This window comes from Phyllobates terribilis, unplaced genomic scaffold, assembly GCF_046119375.1.
Source record: "Phyllobates terribilis strain yellow unplaced genomic scaffold, ASM4611937v1 Scaffold_1__5_contigs__length_1240528914, whole genome shotgun sequence".
Taxonomy (NCBI): domain Eukaryota; kingdom Metazoa; phylum Chordata; class Amphibia; order Anura; family Dendrobatidae; genus Phyllobates; species Phyllobates terribilis.
The window spans coordinates 1,116,770,739-1,116,791,151 of NW_027362761.1; the positions used below are offsets into that span (position 1 = coordinate 1,116,770,739).

General features: G+C 45.4%; 1 protein-coding gene across 4 annotated transcripts in view; it reads left to right on the forward strand.

Annotated features, from left to right (window-relative positions):
- Nucleotides 1-20,413, forward strand: part of CCDC149 (coiled-coil domain containing 149) — a 92,327-nt gene that overhangs the window by 36,311 nt on the left and 35,603 nt on the right. For all 4 annotated transcript variants that reach the window (XM_073646740.1, XM_073646732.1, XM_073646749.1 and 1 more), the window contains 4 exons: nt 6,982-7,020; nt 7,328-7,435; nt 13,385-13,501; nt 16,376-16,548. In XM_073646740.1, the coding sequence (XP_073502841.1) occupies nt 6,982-7,020; nt 7,328-7,435; nt 13,385-13,501; nt 16,376-16,548 (437 nt within the window). The remainder of the gene's footprint in view (nt 1-6,981; nt 7,021-7,327; nt 7,436-13,384; nt 13,502-16,375; nt 16,549-20,413) is intronic.

The window sequence follows — 20,413 nt, forward strand, 5'->3', positions numbered from 1 at the left end:
TTGCGCCCAACAATGCCTTTTCCAGCATGATGGAGCACCTTGCCATAAAGCAAAGGTGATAACTAAATGGCTCATGGAACAAAACATAGAGATTTTGGGTCCATGGCCTGGAAACTCCCCAGATCTTAATCCCATTGAGAACTTGTGGTCAATCATCAACAGACGGGTGGACAAACAAAAACCAACAAATTCTGGCAAAATGCAAGCATTGATTATGCAAGAATGGACTGCTATCAGTCAGGATTTGGTCCAAAAGTTGATTGAGAGCATGCCAGGGAGAATTACAGAGGTCTTGAAGAAGAAGGGGCAACACTGCAAATATTGACTTGCTGCATTAACTCATTCTAGCTGTCAATATAACCTATTGGTACTCATAATATGATTGCAATTATATTTCTGTATGTGATATAAACATCAGACAAACACTAATAAAAACCAGAGGCCAGCAGATCATGTGAAAATATAATTTTGGTGTCATTCTCAAAACTTTTGGCCATGACTGTAGATCTCCTGGAGAATCTGCCTCTCATTTACATATTAAGAAAAACATGGATTTCTCTGGATCGCAGATATCATTTTATTCAGCTTCCTATGACCTACATGCCCATATAGTGAAAATAAATATCACTGCACTCCCTTTGTAGGTGCTCGAGTAGGGGCCAAACCCTTTAGGGCACAGTTCAAGAAACCTCGGCACTCAAAACGTCCTTTATATGTGAAAATTTATTTTAGCAAGATAAACACACAGCAATAATACAACAAAACGTTTCGGTCATGATGACCTTCTTCAGTTGGCTGTAGAAGATAAAGAACAATGTAAGATCTCGTCGGGAAATATAATTCATTGTAAACAATAATAATAAAGACAAAAGTAGCTTACAAAATTGATAGTAGTAATCACGAATACAATGGGTGATCAGAGAAAAAAATAGTAGTGCCCGGAGGGCATATTTGATAAATGAACACAGCAATATGATAATAAAAGGAAGAAAAAAAAGGGAAGAAACAAAGGGAAAAACAGGAGGGGAAATTTTTTTTTAAAAAAGATAAAAAGTGTGTGAGACCACGAGAAAGAGCAAGTAAATATGATATCACTGGTACTGTAAAAGGTGAATATCAAAAGAGAGTGAATATTGTACACAGTACAGGATAGGGAGGACAGGATAAAAAAGGGGAGTAAAGAAACACAGAAGAGGGATGAGGCGAAAAGAATGGGAACAAAGGAAAAAAGCGAGCAGCTATACAGGAATATGTGGAGGAAAAAAAATTAGAGTAGACACTGTGGAGAGTATGAACATACCCAATAGAACTGCTGGTGTAGGTAGAGGAATAGGGTCCCAAACGGGCTGCCTGTAGATGAGGGGATAGGATGAGGCAAATCAGTATATAGGGCGACATATATTTTGACCAGCATATCCAGTAGTGGTGGGAAGGTTACCTTAGAGGAGCGTGCGTAGGCTCCAGTAGCGCATCGCGGTGTCCACCGCTCGATGTGAGACCAGAGTGATAGAGGGGGCGGGGGAGAGACTGATGAGTGAGCCAATGGAAGCGCAGGTACAAAAACAGGTGACCACGCGAGACCGGAAGTGGCAAGTCGCGTGACCGGAAGTGACGAACACCGGTCATGTGAGCGTTCCAGGAGGCGAGGCTTGCGTTCCACAATGTTAGGAATAGCCAGAAGAAGCGATAGGATCTCCTAAGGTTGTGATGGAGGGGAGGGGCATGAGAAGAGGGGTCGGGAGGACCGTAGAGTAAGAGGAGCATCTGAAAGAAGGGCACAAAGAAGCAGGTCGCAAAACACTGAATGAACAGTATGGCATAGTAATACAGACACATGAAAGCACCGATAATAAAGACATTATAATGCTGCATCCTATAAGAGAGACACAATGGTTATGACATTTGGTAATGGTATTGGAATTAGCAACATACCAAAGGTAAAACGCGGTCAGTGGGCCGCGATGGGTGCAAGAGATAACTAACAGGTAAGTGTGTACCATAAAAGATATGATAGAGAAGGCTGTTGAGAAAGGGGGCTAGAGTGTGTGGCAGGTATGCACACGGGTGGGTATTAATGACGGTATCAACTAAATGACAGAAGGTCGTACTCCCTGTTGAGCCCCCTAGGATGAAGGGAATCGAGGGTGTGGATCCAAAAAGCCTCTCTTTGTTTGAGGAGGCGGATCCTATCACCGCCACGGCGTGGTGGTGCTATTTGTTCGAGAACTTGGAATTTTAATTGGGAGACACTGTGTCCTGAGGAGATGAAATGGTGGGGGATAGGTAGAAGTAGATTTTTGCACCTGATTGTCGATTTATGTTTTGAGATTCTATCTCGAATGGGTTGTGTGGTTTCTCCTACGTAGAGGAGTCCACACGGGCATTTGATCAGGTAGATGACATAGGCACTGTCGCAGGTATAGTATCCATTGATGTTGAATTTCTTGCCCGTGTGGGGATGGTAGATCAAGTTGCCTTTGGTGATGTTGTTGCATTGCCTACATTGGAGGCAGGGGAAGGTACCTGTTTTAGGATGTTGGAGAAAGCGCTGAGTTGGTCGGGATCTGTTGGTGCCGATGTCTGCTCTAACGAGGGAATCTCTCAAATTGGGGGCTCGTTTGAAGCAGGGCATGAAAGGTTTCTTAAAATTGGAAATGGATGGATAGCCAGTGCTTAAAATGCCCCAATGTTTGCGGATTGTTTTATGTAATATGTATGCAAAGGGGTGGAACGTATGTACAAAGGGAATACGTCCTGAGTTGTCACGATGTGCCCGTGGTGTATCGTCTGTGGGTTGAAGAAAGGAAGAGGGGTAACCTCTCCTTCTGAATTTCTGGTTCATGTCCTGAAGTCTGGAATGGCGTACGGTGGGATTGGATACGATACGTTCGACTCTTTTAAATTGTGACTTAGGGATGGATCTCTTGACGTGTATTGGATGATTGCTGGTATAGTGCAATAGATTGTTACGATCAGTAGGTTTGGAGTATAAATCCGTGGATAATATGCCATTGTCGTCCTTGATGACGAGAGTATCCAGGAAACTAACCTTGTGCTGATCATGTGTGACCGTGAAGTTCAAATCAGGCCATGCTGAATTCAAGTCAATAAAGAAAGACTCGAGGGTGGAGACCGGGCCGTCCCAAATGCAGAAAATGTCATCGATATATCTCTTCCAGACGACACAGTGTGTCTGGAAGAGAGGATGGGTGTATACAATGAGGTCTTCGAATGCCGCCATGTAGCTGTTAGCATAGGGGGGGGCAACATTCGAGCCCATAGCGGTGCCTTTTGTCTGCAGGAAAAACTTTAATCCTGGAAGAGAAAGTAGTTTTTCTGGAGTATGATAGATAGTAGGTCAACAACCAGGTCAACAACCCTTGGATCCCTCTCGGCTTGTATGAGTAGTGACCTTGCTGTGTGAATGCCTCGATCATGTGGGATAGATGTTTACAAATTCTTAACGTCGAGAGAAACCAGCAGGGCAGAGACAGGGACCTGTCTATGGTCTGATATCATTTTGAGGAAGGCACCAGTGTCGAGTAGAAATGATGGGCTCCTCTGTGTGAGTGGTGTCAAAATTTTTTCAACGAAAATAGATAATGGGGAGAATAGTGAATCGGTAGAGGGTACGATGGGACGGCCTGGGGGTTCCGTGAGACTCTTGTGTATCTTGGGTAAGATGTAAAAGACCGGAGTGATAGGGTTAGTTTTAGTGAGGTATTCAGCTGTTTTGTTGTCTATGGTCCCGGCTAAGAGGTGGCGGTCAATGGTGTTGTGTATCAGGTCTCTGAATTCAGATGTGGGATCACGAGATAGTTCTCGATAAGTTGTGGTATCGCTAAGTTGGCGATCCACTTCTCTGATATATTGGGCCTTGTCCATGACCACAATTGCTCCGCCTTTATCCGCAGGTTTAATGATCAAATCATGATCGTCTTTCAGACTGCGGAGAGCTTGTTGATCAAGGGCAGATAAGTTAGGTTCATGATGTAGCGACCCTCGGTCGACCTTGGATCGTAGTTCTTTAAAGGCTGTGTCGACGAAGCCTATAAAGGTCTCGAGGGCGTGGGAACCGTGAGGAGGTCTATATGTGCTCTTTGTGTAAAGACCAAGTCTCTTGGCCGTGATAGCCACGTTATCAGGTACTGGGGTTGTCAAATTGGGAGGGGGAGGGGTTTGGTCAAAATGGACCTTGAGTCTAAGGGAGCGGTAGAAGCGCTGTAACTCAATGTCCAACTTAAAGGTGTTATACCTCAATGTTGGACAGAAGGAGAGTCCTTTTTGTAGGACCCATAGTTGGGCCATGTTTAAAGTCTTAGAGGAAATATTTACCACCAGGTTGGGCGCGTCTGAGACCTCGTTATCCTGAATGAGTCTGTTGTGTCTCCGGTGTTGGCCTCCCCGCCTTGTTTTCTTCCTTGGCGGTACCTCCGCTGTTGTCCTAAAAAATGAGAGGGATTAGCGGGTTCTCCTTTCTGACTCTGAGCCGGAGGATGAGGCGTTTGAAGGGGGTTGATTAAATCTGGATGGATTATTCCCTGATGTACGTCGTTCTTGCCAGCGGTAGACCCTATTGGCCTCGTAGTCTTCTGTGTCTCGATGGAATTTGGCCCTTTTCCTGGCCTCGGTGTCCCTCTTGTGTTGGTCAAGATTCAATTGGATCTTAGTTTTCAGGTCCGTCAACTCTTCGGGTTTCAGGGAAGCGGCCAGCTGTGCTTCTGTGTTGGTGATAAGCTCCTTGGTGGATATGATACTTTTATGAAGGAAATCGACCGTCAGCACCATAAGGTCGAAAGAGCATTTGTTCAGGATCTGTTCAAATTTGTCATTGTATTCTGGAACCTCGGAGAACAGGGTGGGTCTGAGTGGCACCCTCAGGCCCCTCGGAATCCTTTGTGCTTTCAGGTATTCGGTTAGAGTTGTGCAATGGAGTTCAAGGTTGATCAGAAGGCGACGATCCTTCTCCAGATTCCGTCCTCTTGTTTCGCCCGCTGGAACCCTTAGGAAATCACTGGATATGCAAGTGCGAGCCAAAATGGAGTTGGTTTCCTCCACATTGTAAGAAAAAGTGGATGAGGACATGTCCCCAAGGGGTGCAAATGGACCGGTACAGGTAGTGAAAATAAATATCACTGCACTCCCTTTGTAGGTGCTCGAGTAGGGGCCGAACCCTTTAGGGCACAGTTCAAGAAACCTCGGCACTCAAAACGTCCTTTATATGTGAAAATTTATTTTAGCAAGATAAACACACAGCAATAATACAACAAAACGTTTCGGTCATGATGACCTTCTTCAGTTGGCTGTAGAAGATAAAGAACAATGTAAGATCTCGTCGGGAAATATAATTCATTGTAAACAATAATAATAAAGACAAAAGTAGCTTACAAAATTGATAGTAGTAATCACGAATACAATGGGTGATTAGAGAAAAAAATAGTAGTGCCCGGAGGGCATATTTGATAAATGAACACAGCAATATGATAATAAAAGGAAGAAAAAAAAGGGAAGAAACAAAGGGAAAAACAGGAGGGGAATTTTTTTTTTAGAAAAGATAAAAAGTGTGTGAGACCACGAGAAAGAGCAAGTAAATATGATATCACTGGTACTGTAAAAGGTGAATATCAAAAGAGAGTGAATATTGTACACAGTACAGGATAGGGAGGACAGGATAAAAAAGGGGAGTAAAGAAACACAGAAGAGGGATGAGGCGAAAAGAATGGGAACAAAGGAAAAAAGCGAGCAGCTATACAGGAATATGTGGAGGAAAAAAAATTAGAGTAGACACTGTGGAGAGTATGAACATACCCAATAGAACTGCTGGTGTAGGTAGAGGAATAGGGTCCCAAACGGGCTGCCTGTAGATGAGGGGATAGGATGAGGCAAATCAGTATATAGGGCGACATATATTTTGACCAGCATATCCAGTAGTGGTGGGAAGGTTACAAAAACAGGTACAAAAACGCGCTTCCATTGGCTCACTCATCAGTCTCTCCCCCTATATACGCCCCCTCTATCACTCTGGTCTCACATCGAGCGGTGGACACCGCGATGCGCTACTGGAGCCTACGCACGCTCCTCTAAGGTAACCTTCCCACCACTACTGGATATGCTGGTCAAGATATATGTCGCCCTATATACTGATTTGCCTCATCCTATCCCCTCATCTACAGGCAGCCCGTTTGGGACCCTATTCCTCTACCTACACCAGCAGTTCTAAATGGGTATGTTCATACTCTCCACAGTGTCTACTCTAATTTTTTTTCCTCCACATATTCCTGTATAGCTGCTCGCTTTTTTCCTTTGTTCCCATTCTTTTCGCCTCATCCCTCTTCTGTGTTTCTTTACTCCCCTTTTTTATCCTGTCCTCCCTATCCTGTACTGTGTACAATATTCACTCTCTTTTGATATTCACCTTTTACAGTACCAGTGATATCATATTTACTTGCTCTTTCTCGTGGTCTCACACACTTTTTATCTTTTTTTAAAAAAAATTTCCCCTCCTGTTTTTCCCTTTGTTTCTTCCCTTTTTTTTCTTCCTTTTATTATCATATTGCTGTGTTCATTTATCAAATATGCCCTCCGGGCACTACTATTTTTTTCTCTGATCACCCATTGTATTCGTGATTACTACTATCAATTTTGTAAGCTACTTTTGTCTTTATTATTATTGTTTACAATGAATTATATTTCCCGACGAGATCTTACATTGTTCTTTATCTTCTACAGCCAACTGAAGAAGGTCATCATGACCGAAACGTTTTGTTGTATTATTGCTGTGTGTTTATCTTGCTAAAATAAATTTTCACATATAAAGGACGTTTTGAGTGCCGAGGTTTCTTGAACTGTAACTACATGCCCATATAGACGGCTTAGGAGGGTTGATTGTACTGACACATTCCCTTTAAGAAATTAGTGATGTGATTGTGATGTATGTTTTCCTATATTTTAATTATCTTTTATATTTTTTTCTGCTTACAGGATGGAGACCCATCGCTTCCTCCTGAGAAAAGAAAGCAGGTACCATAAAATATATCATCATCCTTGTTTTAGGATGTTTTTCCTCTATTAGGGGAGAATAATTACCTTTCATGGAAAAATAAAGAACAGAGAGACGTCTTTTTATCCTTTTTCCTAATCATGTATTTACTCTGGGGTTGAGCTGCACATACACCGTGAACATTAGATAATCGGTGGGATTTAGGATGTCCGCCATGTTGGTCGTCACACAATAGCTGCTTCTTTTTAATGCCTTATTTTTTCTTTATTAGTGAAAGTCATTGATTCTGTGTTTTGGCACAGGGGGGCTAATGATAAACTTTTGCAGGCAAACCTGGCGCAGCTGTTGGGGGACGCTCGGGAAAGAAGCAAAAAGCTGGAAGTGGAGATGAAAGAACTGCAGCAGCGACTGGGAGAAGTCCAGGGGGACAACAAGGTGATGAATTAACATGTGTTGTCCGTGGGGCTTTGTATGGTGGGTCTATGGGATATCTGAAGCTGTCTGTTCATACTCTCGCTATAGAGAGCTAAGCCTCTTTCTACAAATCTGGGCTTTGTTTTATCCACTGAATGGCGATTAGGACACAATGATGAGATTTCATAGAAGAAGTCATTGTCCGGTAAGACTACGTCGTATTTATAGGATATCTGTCACCGCACAAACTTTTTCATTTCACGTAGAACATCAGCTGTCCCAGTTAAAAAAAACAAACAGTTAGTGGACTGCAATTTTGGAAAACTTTTGATGTGACCTTGAAACATGTGAAAAGTTTTGCGTTACTGCTGTAGAAAATAGGTTAAAATGAAGATACTTAGCGTATAAATTGGCCAATTCATGTGTGCCCAGCCGCCATTACAAGGCGCTCCTCTTTGCTGAAAACCTTAGATCCTCTTTTGCATAGGTTCCCAGCAAAGAGGATCCCATTGTCGTGGCTGTTGGGCACACGTGAACGGTGGGGATCCAGGCGCGGGTACCTCGCCGAGCACCAAAACAGAGATGCAGAAGAGCTCAACTAAGTTCTGCTCTCCTCCAAGACTGAAAACAGACTCCATATACTTTCTAGTGCAGCTGTCAACTACTAGACAACCTCTGCTTAATCATAGTGCCCCATACACAATGAAAACAATGACCACTCCCCTACTCGAGGGGTGCCCATCCAGCTGTTCCCGGTGGGTGATGTGACATTGTTGTGTCACGCAACCTTTGCGGCATCACTGGAACGGCACCGGTGCAGGAAACAAGTATTAGCTTTTCTTGGGGAACTCGGCCCCTTAAAAAAGTAAGTACAGTTATATGAAAAAGTTTGGACACCCCTATTAATCTTAAGCTTAATGTTTTATAAAAATTGGTGTTTTTGCAACAGCTATTTCAGTTTGATATATGTAATAACTGTTGGACACAGTAATGTTTCTGCCTTGAAATGAGGTTTATTGTACCAACAGAAAATGTGCAATCTGCATTCAAACAAAATTTGACAGGTGCATAAGTATGGGCACCTCACCAGAAAAGTGACATTAATATTTAGTAGATCCTCCTTTTGCAAAAATAACAGCCTCTAGTCGCTTCCTGTAGCTTTTAATGATTTCCTGGATCCTGGATGAAGGTATTTTTGACCATTCCTCTTAACTGAACTGGAATTGTTTTGTAAAGTTTGATGGTCGCCGAACATGTACAGCCCTCTTCAAATGATCCCACAGTTGTTCAATGATATTCAGGTCTGGGGACTGGGATGGCCATTCCAGAACATTGTAATTGTTCCTCTGCATGAATGCCTGAGTAGATTTGGAGCGGTGTTTTGGATCATTGTCTTGCTGAAAGATCCATCCCCTGCGTAACTTCAACTTTATCACTGATTCTTGAACATTATTGTCAAGAATCTGCTGATACTGAGTGGAATCCATGCGTCCCTCAACTTTAACAAGATTCCCGGTGCCGGCATTGGCCACACAGCCCCAAAGCATGATGGAACCTCCACCAAATTTTACTGTGGGTAGCAAGTGTTTTTCTTGGAATGCTGTGTTTTTTTGCCGCCATGCATAACACCTTTTTGTATGACCAAACAACTCAATCTTGGTTTCATTAGTCCACAGGACCTTCTTACAACAAGAAATTGGCTTCTCCAAATGTGCTTTTGCATACCTTAGCCGACTCTGTTTGTGGCGTGCTTGCAGAAACGGCTTCTTTCGCATCACTCTCCCATACAGCTTCTCCTTGTGCAAAGTGCGTTGTATAGTTGACCGATGCACAGTGACACCATCTGCAGCAAGTTGATGCTGAAGCTCTCTGGAGGTGGTCTGAGGATTGTCCTTGACTGATCTCACCATTCTTCTTCTCTGCCTTTCTGATGTTTTTCTTGGCCTGCCACTTCTGGCCTTAACAAGAACTGTCCCTGTGTTCTTCCATTTCCTTACTATGTTCCTCACAGTGGAAACTGACAGGATAAATCTCTGAGACTGCTTTTTGTATCCTTCCCCTGAACAACTATGTTGAATAATCTTTGTTTTCAGATCATTTGACAGTTGTTTTGAGGAGCCCATGATGCCACTCTTCAGAGGAGATTCAAACAGGAGAACAACTTGCAAGTGGCCACTTTAAGTAGCTTTTCTCATGATTGCATACACCTGGCTATGAAGTTCAAAGCTCAATGAGGTTACAAAACCAAAAAAAGTGCTTTAGTAAGTCGGTAAAAAGTAGGTAGGAGTATTTAAATCAAGAAAATTATAAGGGTGCCCATACTTATGCACCTGTCAAATTTTGTTTGAATGCAGATTGCACATTTTCTGTTAGTACAATAAACCTCATTTCAAGGCAGAAACATTACTGTGTCCAACAGTTATTACATATATCAAACTGAAATAGCTGTTGCAAAAACACCAATTTTTATAAAACATTAAGCTTAAGATTAATAGGGGTGCCCAAACTTTTTCATATAACTATATATAATTCCACATGTGTTAATTCATAGTTTTGATGCCTTCAGTGTGAATGTACAATTTTCAAAGTCATGAAAATACAGAAAAATCTTTAAATGAGAAGGTGTGTCCAAACTTTTGGTCTGTACTGTATATACACATACACACATATATATATATGTAAATTAATTGTATTATATTACTATTATTATTTTATTATACTAATTAATGGTATTATTAATATTATTGTACTAATTATTTACTTATTATATTAACTAGTATACTAATCTATATATATATATACAGCAGAAGGAACCCGACCACCGGACCCATCTGCGGGACGGAGATGCAGCCGGGAGATGAGCGGCGCGAGGCGCTCATCTCCCGGCCGGTATCAGCGGAAGGACCGCCGGCGCCGCTGACCTCCATGCGGAAGGGAGGACCGGGGAGCGGCGCTGCGGGTCGGGATACTTCTGCTGCCAGTGCCCGCTCATGTCCCGGGTTCTCGCAGCGTAAGTAGCCGCACAGGCAGCGCCGCTCCCCGGTCCTCACCAAGACTATTCGATGATTGGTCGCGGTCTTCGGACCCGACCAATCACTGATCTTAGTGCAAAACTTAAACACCGCTGTGCTGATTGGTCGCCGACGCTGCCCGCGACCAATCACAGATTTGGGCGCCAAATTTAAATATCGGCCGCGACCAATCACCACAGCGGTGTTTAAATGTGGAGCCAAGATCGGTGATTGGTCGCGGCCGATATTTAAATTTGGCGCCCAAATCGGTGATTGGTCGCGGTCAGCGTCCGCGACCAATCAGCACAATAGTGTTTAACTTTGGCGCCAAGATCAGTCATTGGTCGCGGGCCAAGACAGCGACCAATCACCGATTTGTGCGGCAATTTTAAATAGCGTCCGCGACCAATTGGATGTCAGCGCCACTGCCTGTGCGGATACTTCCGCTGCAAGAACCCGAGACATGAGCGGGCGCTCGCAGCAGAAGTATCCGGACTCGCAGCGCCGCTCCCCGGTCCTCCCTTCACACCCTAGCCGCTGATGTCCCCACTGTATCCCCATGGTGTTACAAAGGTCCGGAAATTTGTGTTAAAAATCGCGACCAATCAGCACAGCGGTGTTTAAATGTGGAGCCAAGATCGGTGATTGGTCGCGGCCGATATTTAAATTTGGCGCCCAAATCGGTGATTGGTTGCGGGCAGCGCCAGCGACCAATCAGCGATTTTTAACACAAATGTCCGGACCTTTGTAACACCATGCGGATACTGTGGGGACATCAGCGGCTAGGGTGTGAAGGGAGGACCGGGGAGCGGCGCTGCGGGTCGGGATACTTCTGCTGCGAGCGCCCGCTCATGTCCCGGGTTCTCGCAGCGGAAGTATCCGCACAGGCAGCGCCGCTGACATCCATGCGGCTAGGGCGTGAAGGGAGGACCGGGGAGCGGCGCTGACATCCAATTGGTCGCGGCCGCTATTTAAATCTGCCGCACAAATCGGTGATTGGTCGCGGTCTTGGCCCACGACCAATCACGGATCTTGCCGCAAAAGTTAAACACTACGGTGCTGATTGGTCGCAGATGCTGCCCGCGACCAATCACCTATTTGGGCGCCGCATTCAAATATCGGCCGCGACCAATCACCGATCTTGGCTCCACATTTAAACACCGCTGTGTGGATTGGTCGCGGACGCTATTTAAATGTGGCGCCAAAATCGGTGATTGGTCGCGCCCAGCGTCGGCGACCAATCAGCACAGCGGTGTTTAAATGTGGAGCCAAGATTGGTGATTGGTCGCGGCCGATATTTAAATTTGGCGCCCAAATCGGTGATTGGTCGCGAGCAGCGCCAGCGACCAATCAGCGATTTTTAACACAAATGTCCGGACCTTTGTAACACCATGCGGATACTGTGGGGACATCAGTGGCTAGGGTGTGAAGGGAGGACCGGGGAGCGGCGCTGCGGGTCGGGATACTTCTGCTCCGAGCGCCCGCTCATGTCCCGGGTTCTCGCAGCGGAAGTAGCCGCACAGGCAGCGGCGCTCCCCGGTCCTCACTAATACGATTCCGCTCCCCGCTCCTCACCAATACGATTCGCTGATTGGTCGCGCTCTCCACACCCGACCAATCAGTGATCTTGGCGCTAAAGTTAAACACCGCTCTGCTGATTGGTCGCGGCCGCTGCCCGCAACCAATCACCGATTTGGGCGCCACATTTAAATAGCGGCCGCGAACAATCACCGATCTTGCCGCCACATTTAAACACTGCTGTGCTGATTGGACGCGGACGCAGGACGCGTCCAATCAGCGAGATTGGCGCCAAATTTAAACAACGCTTTGCTGATTGGTTTCGGACTCCAGCCGCGACCAATCAACGAGATTGGCGCCAAATTTAAGCAACGCTCTGCTGATTGATCGCGGTCGCTGGCCGAGATCAATCAGCAGCATTGGCGCAAAATTTAAACACTGCTCTGCTGATTGGTCGCGGTTGTCGGCCGTGACCAATCAGCAGTATTGGCGCCAAATGTAAACCTCACTCTGCTGATTGGTCGCAATCACCGGCCGCAACCAATCTGCGCTTTTTGCGCCAAATTTAAACACCGCTCTGCTGATTGGTCGCGGCGGGCGACCAATCAGCGATTTTGGCGCCAAATTTAAACCCCGCTCTGCATCGCTCTGCTGATTGGTCGCGGTCGCCGGCCGCGACCAATCAGCACTATTGTCGCCAAATTTAAACACCTCTTTGCTGATTGGTCGCGGTCGCGACTAATCAGCGATTTTGGCGCCAAATTTAAACAACGCACTGCTGTTTGGTCGCGGCCGGCGACCAGTGATTTTGGCGCCAAATTTAAACCCCGCTCTGCATCGCTCTGCTGATTGGTCGCGGCCGCGACCAGTCAGCAGTATTGGCGCCAAATTTAAACACCGCTCTGCTGATTGGTCGCGACTAATCAGCGATTTTGGTGCCAAATTTAAACACGCTCTCCAGTCCTCACTAACACGGTTCGCTGATTGGTCGCGACCGCCGCCCGCGACCAATCATCAATATTGCCGCCAAGTTTAAACACCGCTTTGCTGATTGGTCGCGGTTGCCGAACGCGACCAATCAGCGATTTTGGCCCCAAATTTAAACACAGCTCTGCTGATTGTGCCTGGTCGGCCGCATACCTATTCTAGAATACCCGATGCATTAGAATCGGGCCACCATCTAGTACATACATATACATGTATATATATAGATGGTCAGGTGCAAAAGCCCTCCAGGTACATATACCAGTCCTTGAAATATCCAAAAAAGTATGGAGGCAGCACACAAAATAGAATGAAGTGATGTAATTTATTAGCCCATATAGCAACGTTTGAGAAAGGTCCACAGTATTGGACCGAAAGCAATATATAATGTACACATATTATTAAATATAATACTATAGTATTGTTGCTATAGTCATGTGTCTCTTTCTGCCTCCAGCTGTTAAGAATGACCATTGCCAAGCAAAGACTCGGAGATGATGAGGTTGGAGTTCGCCATTTTGCACCCCACGAGCGAGAGGACCTTGTGCTGCAGCTGGAGAAAGCTAGAGAGCAGGTATTCCTCTATTTTGGACAGATGTGTGCGGCTCTTTTCGCACTGCAGACAGAAGCCTTATGAATCTTCTTTTGGCCTTCCTCAGGCCGGTATACATCAGGGTGAAGTCATTTAGTTGTATGGAAAGTTTTGCAGATTGCTCTATTCCAAAAGTCGTATGGGAAAAAAAGTGGGTAAAAAATCTTAGCATTTTGGGGTTGTCCCCTTCTCTATTGAATACAGCGGGAAAGCTATCCCACCCTGGCCCTGGCCCACAAGAGGCCATTGTGCTATTTCAGTGGGTACCTTGTAAAGCTTTTACAAAAGGAATTTCCTGTAAAAAAAAAAAAAAAAAAAAGAAAAGAAGAAAGGAAAAGGATCATGTTTGCATAATAAGACTTCTTCATTTTTTATCTTTATGCCCCCAAATTTTTAATACATATTGATATTGACTGTGGCTCTTTTGTTCTGATACAGAGCTCCAGATCCCCTGCATAGACATGGATTTAATCTGCACATCTTGCTGCAGAGTTCTCTTTATATAGTGACTCATCATAAAATCTTGAGCCTACGTCTGATCACTTTTTTCTATGTACTGCAGTACTTCACTATTACAGTATATGGAGAATGATGTTATCCTGTGAAGCTTAGCTGCAGTTGAAGATAGCAGCCATCGGGGCCCTCATCAGCCATGACATCAGCAATTGACAGCAGCAGTTAAATGGTTAATGGCAGCGATCAGAGCAAGCTCCGGTCGCTGCTGTCACAATCAGATGCCAGCTATGTGACACAGCTGACATATGCCTGTAATGGTTCGGGCTCAACTCTTGAGCCTGTTACATACATGAGGACCCAACGTAGGACCTACTATTACATTCAGTGTTAGGAAGTGTGTCTTTAGCACATGATTATATTGTCAAAAAGCCAAGGTAACAGGGAGTTTATCTCATTCTCAAAGAATATAGTAGAAGCGGTTACACAATCATCACCTGGTTAGTTCTGATAAAGGCCCTGTATCGCAACGAGAAGGCTAAATTTGAAAATTATAATTATCATTTTATTTTTCGGTAAAGAGGACAGTGTGCAGTGCTGGGGAGCGGTATGCAGAGTCACGTTTTATAAAGTTGTAAATATCTATTTTTTTTGTAATTTTTCCTCTAAAAATAGAGACATTAATACTATTTTGTCTGTTGCTAGGATTACACTGATTTACCACTTTTAAAGAATAGAGAACTTAAAAAATAATAAAAATTTGGATTGTGACTCCATGTTCTGAAACTCATAACGTTTAAAACATGTTTTTCTTTACCAATTTTTGCAAGATAACAGTATGGCGTTTATTATTTTTTGCTGAATAAAAAACATATTTAAATATGTCAGACTTCTTAATTTTTATTTTTTTTTAACTTAAAGAAAACATCAGGGTGATATTTAAAAAAAATCTTTTTAGGCAATTTGACTTATGTTGGCCTGATCGCAGATACAGTACACTGCAATACTTCTGTATTCTATCTCCTGTTAATCCCAGCCTGTGACATGGTTTGAGGGGGAGTACTAACATAGCATAGTAGTCACAGAGACCTTAACAAGGTCCACGGTTGTGACAACTCATCGACACCCTGCAATCACATACGGGGGCAATGTGGTGACAGAGGGGGCTTTTACTCTTAGATGCCATGGTAATCTGGGTTACAGCATCAGAAGGGTTTAACAGCCGTGATTGGAGCTAGCTCTGGTAACAACAGTACAAAGGGGTCTCCGTTTTATATCATGTCAATAGGTGGTGTCTGGTATTGTTCACTTGGATACCTGGAAAAGCTTATGGGCAAGAGTGGTACTGTTTGCAGAAAAAACAAATAAATTATATAAATATATATATATATATATATATATATATATATATATATATATATATATATATATATATATATAATAAACAGTCATGGCCGAAAGTGTTGGCACCCTTGACATTGTTCCAGAATATGAAGTATTTCTCCCAGAAAATCATATCATTGCAAATACACAATGAACAAAGTAAAATTAAGTTCTCTGGATATGAACTTGTAACCTTGAGATTGTTGATATTTTTCAACAATTCTGGTTCTAACGTCCTCAGGCCGTTCTCTTCTCCTTTTTCTGTTCTCCATGCTTAGTGTGAGACACATGATGCAAATATTGAGTCAACTTCTCCCCTTTTTACCTGCTTTCAGGTGTGATTTTCATATTGCCCACACCTGTTACTTGCCACAGGTGAGTTAGAACGAGCATCACATGCTTGAAACAAAGTTGTTTACCCACAATTTTGGAAAGGTCCCAACAATTTTGTCCGGTTGAATTTTGGGGTTTTGTTTGAAATGCTGTCCAATTTGCCTTTTTTTTCTCTCTTATTTTGTGTTGTTCCAGTATACACAAAGGAAATAAACATGTGTATAACAACACATGTGTAATCGCAATCATTTTATAGGAGAATTACTTCATTTTCTGGAATAATTTAAAGGGTGCCAACACTGTATGTATATATTTTTCAATGCTGGGCAATGTATTTTTTTTATTTCACATGTTATTGTGATTGTACCCATTATTAAACTTGGGTGGAACAGAACTATGACAAAACTGCCATATTCCTTAAGTGAGATGTTTCTTATCTCATTTATAGGCATTTCTCATTTTTTTAAGGGCAAACCTATGAGAAACGATGACTCAGATGGTAATGTAATCTCACAGTAAAGGCCGCGTCCTTTTTGCGAAAGGCTCAATCCATTTCAGAACCTTGACAGCTAAGCCTGCCGTGTAGAAATTGGGGCTTACGAGGAGCTTACTGTGGAAACAGCCGTGATTGACAGGTTGTCTCCAGGATCTTTATTGGTAGCGTTGGCTGACAATAATTCCTTACAGATGGAAAGTCTGGAGCACGACCTCCGGGCGGCTCTGGATGAACTCGAGGACGTGAAGCAGGAGCGATCGTTCTTCCAAGATAAGTCTGAGAGGTTGAACCAAGAGCTTAACCATGTGCTGGGCGGTCATGAGAAGAGGATCATAGACATCGATGCCCTGTGTATGGAGAACAGGTGGGTCTTCAATAGAGATCGTGGGCTTTAAAACATATATGGCCGAGTGACAGACAGACGTGTTCATCACAGTGTTAAGGCAGCGCCAGAAAGCTGAAAACTCAAGGCTACAATCATATGCTTGAACATATGCTCAATTCATTCCGGCATATGTTCAGTGGGTGTTAGTGTTGTCGCAGGCAATGGGCTGGTAAGCCACATATTACTCCTCTGTTTTCTTTGATTACTTCCTATTTTGGAATCACATCATTATCTAGTTCTATGTTAAGTGTCTGAATCTTTTCTTTTTTTTCTTACATATTTTTTTTTTTTTGCTTTTAGTATATTTTCTGCAATAAAGGGGTTTTCCCATCTTTTAATATTGCATATCCCTAGGCTATGATACAATATCCTGATCACTGTGGATCTGGTGCTCCGTGCAGCCGCCACACAGAAATTTGCAGAACGGCAACCTCATTTCATTTCGGTGCTGCGTCGCTGTGCAGGGGATGCTGCGTCGCTGTGCAGGGGAAGCTGCGTCGCTGTGCAGGGGAAGCTGCGTCGCTGTGCAGGGGAAGCTGCGTCGCTGTGCAGGGGAAGCTGCGTCGCTGTGCAGGGGAAGCTGCGTCGCTGTGCAGGGGAAGCTGCGTCGCTGTGCAGGGGAAGCTGCGTCGCTGTGCAGGGGAAGCTGCGTCGCTGTACAGGGGAAGCTGCGTCGCTGTGCAGGGGAAGCTGCGTCGCTGTGCAGGGGAAGCTGCGTCGCTGTGCAGGGGAAGCTGCGTCGCTGTGCAGGGGAGCTGCAGCGCTGCTGCTCCTTCATTTTAAGGGTCATTAGGGTAGTTGATAAGACCCCCATTATTACTGGAAGGCACAAACCCCTTTTGTGGTGCAAGCTACCCATTAAGAAAAAAAATCTATATTGTTTAGCTGTACATGTGTGAACATAATCCTGTAGTGCTGAGATGTGGAATAATTTTTGGTATAGAGAAATATTTAGGATATAAAGATGCCCATACACCTTCAATAGCTTTTGGCAGCAATCTCTCCAATACACATGGACACTTATTGTGGGTGGGCATACATGTGTTTTCAATGCGGAGAGGGGAATAAGCCACTGCTAAACATCTCTGGCAGCAGCTTATGATGAGACATTTGCATTCAGCATGACCGATCATTTTATCCCCCATTATAATGTACTTTGGGGGAGATACAGAAGGCCTTTCTACAAATGGTACAGTCAGCCGGTCTTGCCAAAATTGGCAGCTTTGGCCATCTTTTCTCCATATTTACTTGGAAGAGCACAATGAAAATTCAGTGACTACTTGATCTTTATCAGCAGTGCCTATTCTTGTCTTATGTGGCAGCTGTGCCCTCTGTGGTTATAGTGTGTGCTTCACTAATATATCCATTTACTGTAGAGGATCAGCCCCACATCCGTACTGAGCAACCAAAATCCTTCCCAACATGCACTCTGATTAAGGGCAGGTGCAGACCACCCTATTTTCGGTCCAAATGTGATCTGACAAAACATCGCATTGCACTCGGACCAATGTTATTTTATGGGGCCGAGCACGTCTGACTTTTTTTTCTTGGACTGACTCTGTCCGAGGCACAAAATCACAGCATGTCCGTAAATCGCATCATAGCCGCTGACACTGCTCACGCTGTGCTCACAACTCTGCTCACGCTGTGCTCACAACTCTGCTCACGCTGTGCTCACAACTCTGGTCACGCTATGCTCACAACTCTGGTCACGCTGTGCTCACAACTCTGGTCACGCTGTGCTCACAACTCTGCTCACAGCTGTGCTCACAACTCTGCTCACGCTGTGCTCACAACTCTGCTCACGCTGTGCTCACAACTCTGCTCACGCTGTGCTCACAACTCTGCTCACGCTGAGCTCACAACTCTGGTCACGCTGTGCTCACAACTCTGGTCACGCTGTGCTCACAACTCTGGTCACGCTGTGCTCACAACTCTGGTCACGCTGTGCTCACAACTCTGCTCACAGCTGTGCTCACAACTCTGCTCACGCTGTGCTCACAACTCTGCTCACGCTGTGCTCACAACTCTGGTCACGCTGTGCTCACAACTCTGGTCACGCTGTGCTCACAACTCTGGTCACGCTGTGCTCACAACTCTGGTCACGCTGTGCTCACAACTCTGGTCACGCTGTGCTCACAACTCTGGTCACGCTGTGCTCACAACTCTGGTCACGCTGTGCTCACAACTCTGGTCACGCTGTGCTCACAACTCTGGTCACGCTGTGCTCACAACTCTGCTCACAGCTGTGCTCACAACTCTGCTCACAGCTGTGCTCACAACTCTGGTCACGCTGTGCTCACAACTCTGGTCACGCTGTGCTCACAACTCTGGTCACGCTGTGCTCACAACTCTGCTCACGCTGTGCTCACAACTCTGCTCACGCTGTGCTCACAACTCTGCTCACGCTGTGCTCACAACTCTGCTCACGCTGTGCTCACAACTCTGCTCACGCTGTGCTCACAACTCTGCTCACGCTGTGCTCACAACTCTGCTCACGCTGTGCTCACAACTCTGCTCACGCTGTGCTCACAACTCTGCTCACGCTGTGCTCACAACTCTGCTCACGCTGTGCTCACAACTCTGCTCACGCTGTGCTCACAACTCTGCTCACGCTGTGCTCACAACTCTGCTCACGCTGTGCTCACAACTCTGCTCACGCTGTGCTCACGCTGTGCTCACAACTCTGCTCACAACTCTGGTCACGCTGTGTGTGCTCACAACTCTGCTCACGCTGTGCTCACAGTTCTGCTCACGCTGTGCTCACAACTCTGCTCACGCTGTGCTCACAACTCTGCTCACGCTGTGCTCACAACTCTGCTCACGCTGTGCTCACAACTCTGCTCACGCTGTGCTCACAACTCTGCTCACGCTGTGCTCACAACTCTGCTCACGCTGTGTGTGCTCACAACTCTGCTCACGCTGTGCTCACAGTTCTGCTCACGCTGTGCTCACAACTCTGCTCACGCTGTGCTCACAACTCTGCTCACGCTGTGCTCACAACTCTGCTCACGCTGTGCTCACAACTCTGCTCACGCTGTGCTCACAACTCTGCTCACGCTGTGCTCACAACTCTGCTCACGCTGTGCTCACAACTCTGCTCACGCTGTGCTCACAACTCTGCTCACAACTCTGGTCACGCTGTGTGTGCTCACAACTCTGCTCACGCTGTGCTCACAGTTCTGCTCACGCTGTGCTCACAACTCTGCTCACGCTGTGCTCACAACTCTGCTCACGCTGTGCTCACAACTCTGCTCACGCTGTGCTCACAACTCTGCTCACGCTGTGCTCACAACTCTGCTCACGCTGTGCTCACAACTCTGCTCACAGCTGTGCTCACAACTCTGCTCACGCTGTGCTCACAACTCTGCTCACAACTCTGCTCACAACTCTGCTCACAACTCTGCTCACAACTCTGCTCACAACTCTGCTCACAACTCTGCTCACAACTCTGCTCACGCTGTGCTCACAACTCTGCTCACGCTGTGCTCACAACTCTGCTCACGCTGTGCTCACAACTCTGCTCACGCTGTGCTCACAACTCTGCTCACGCTGTGCTCACAACTCTGCTCACAGCTGTGCTCACAACTCTGCTCACGCTGTGCTCACAACTCTGCTCACAACTCTGCTCACAACTCTGCTCACAGCTCTGCTCACAGCTCTGCTCACAGCTGTGCTCACAACTCTGCTCACGCTGTGCTCACAACTCTGCTCACGCTGTGCTCACAACTCTGCTCACGCTGTGCTCACAACTCTGTTCACAACTCTGGTCACGCTGTGCTCACAACTCTGCTCACGCTGTGCTCACAACTCTGCTCACGCTGTGCTCACAACTCTGCTCACG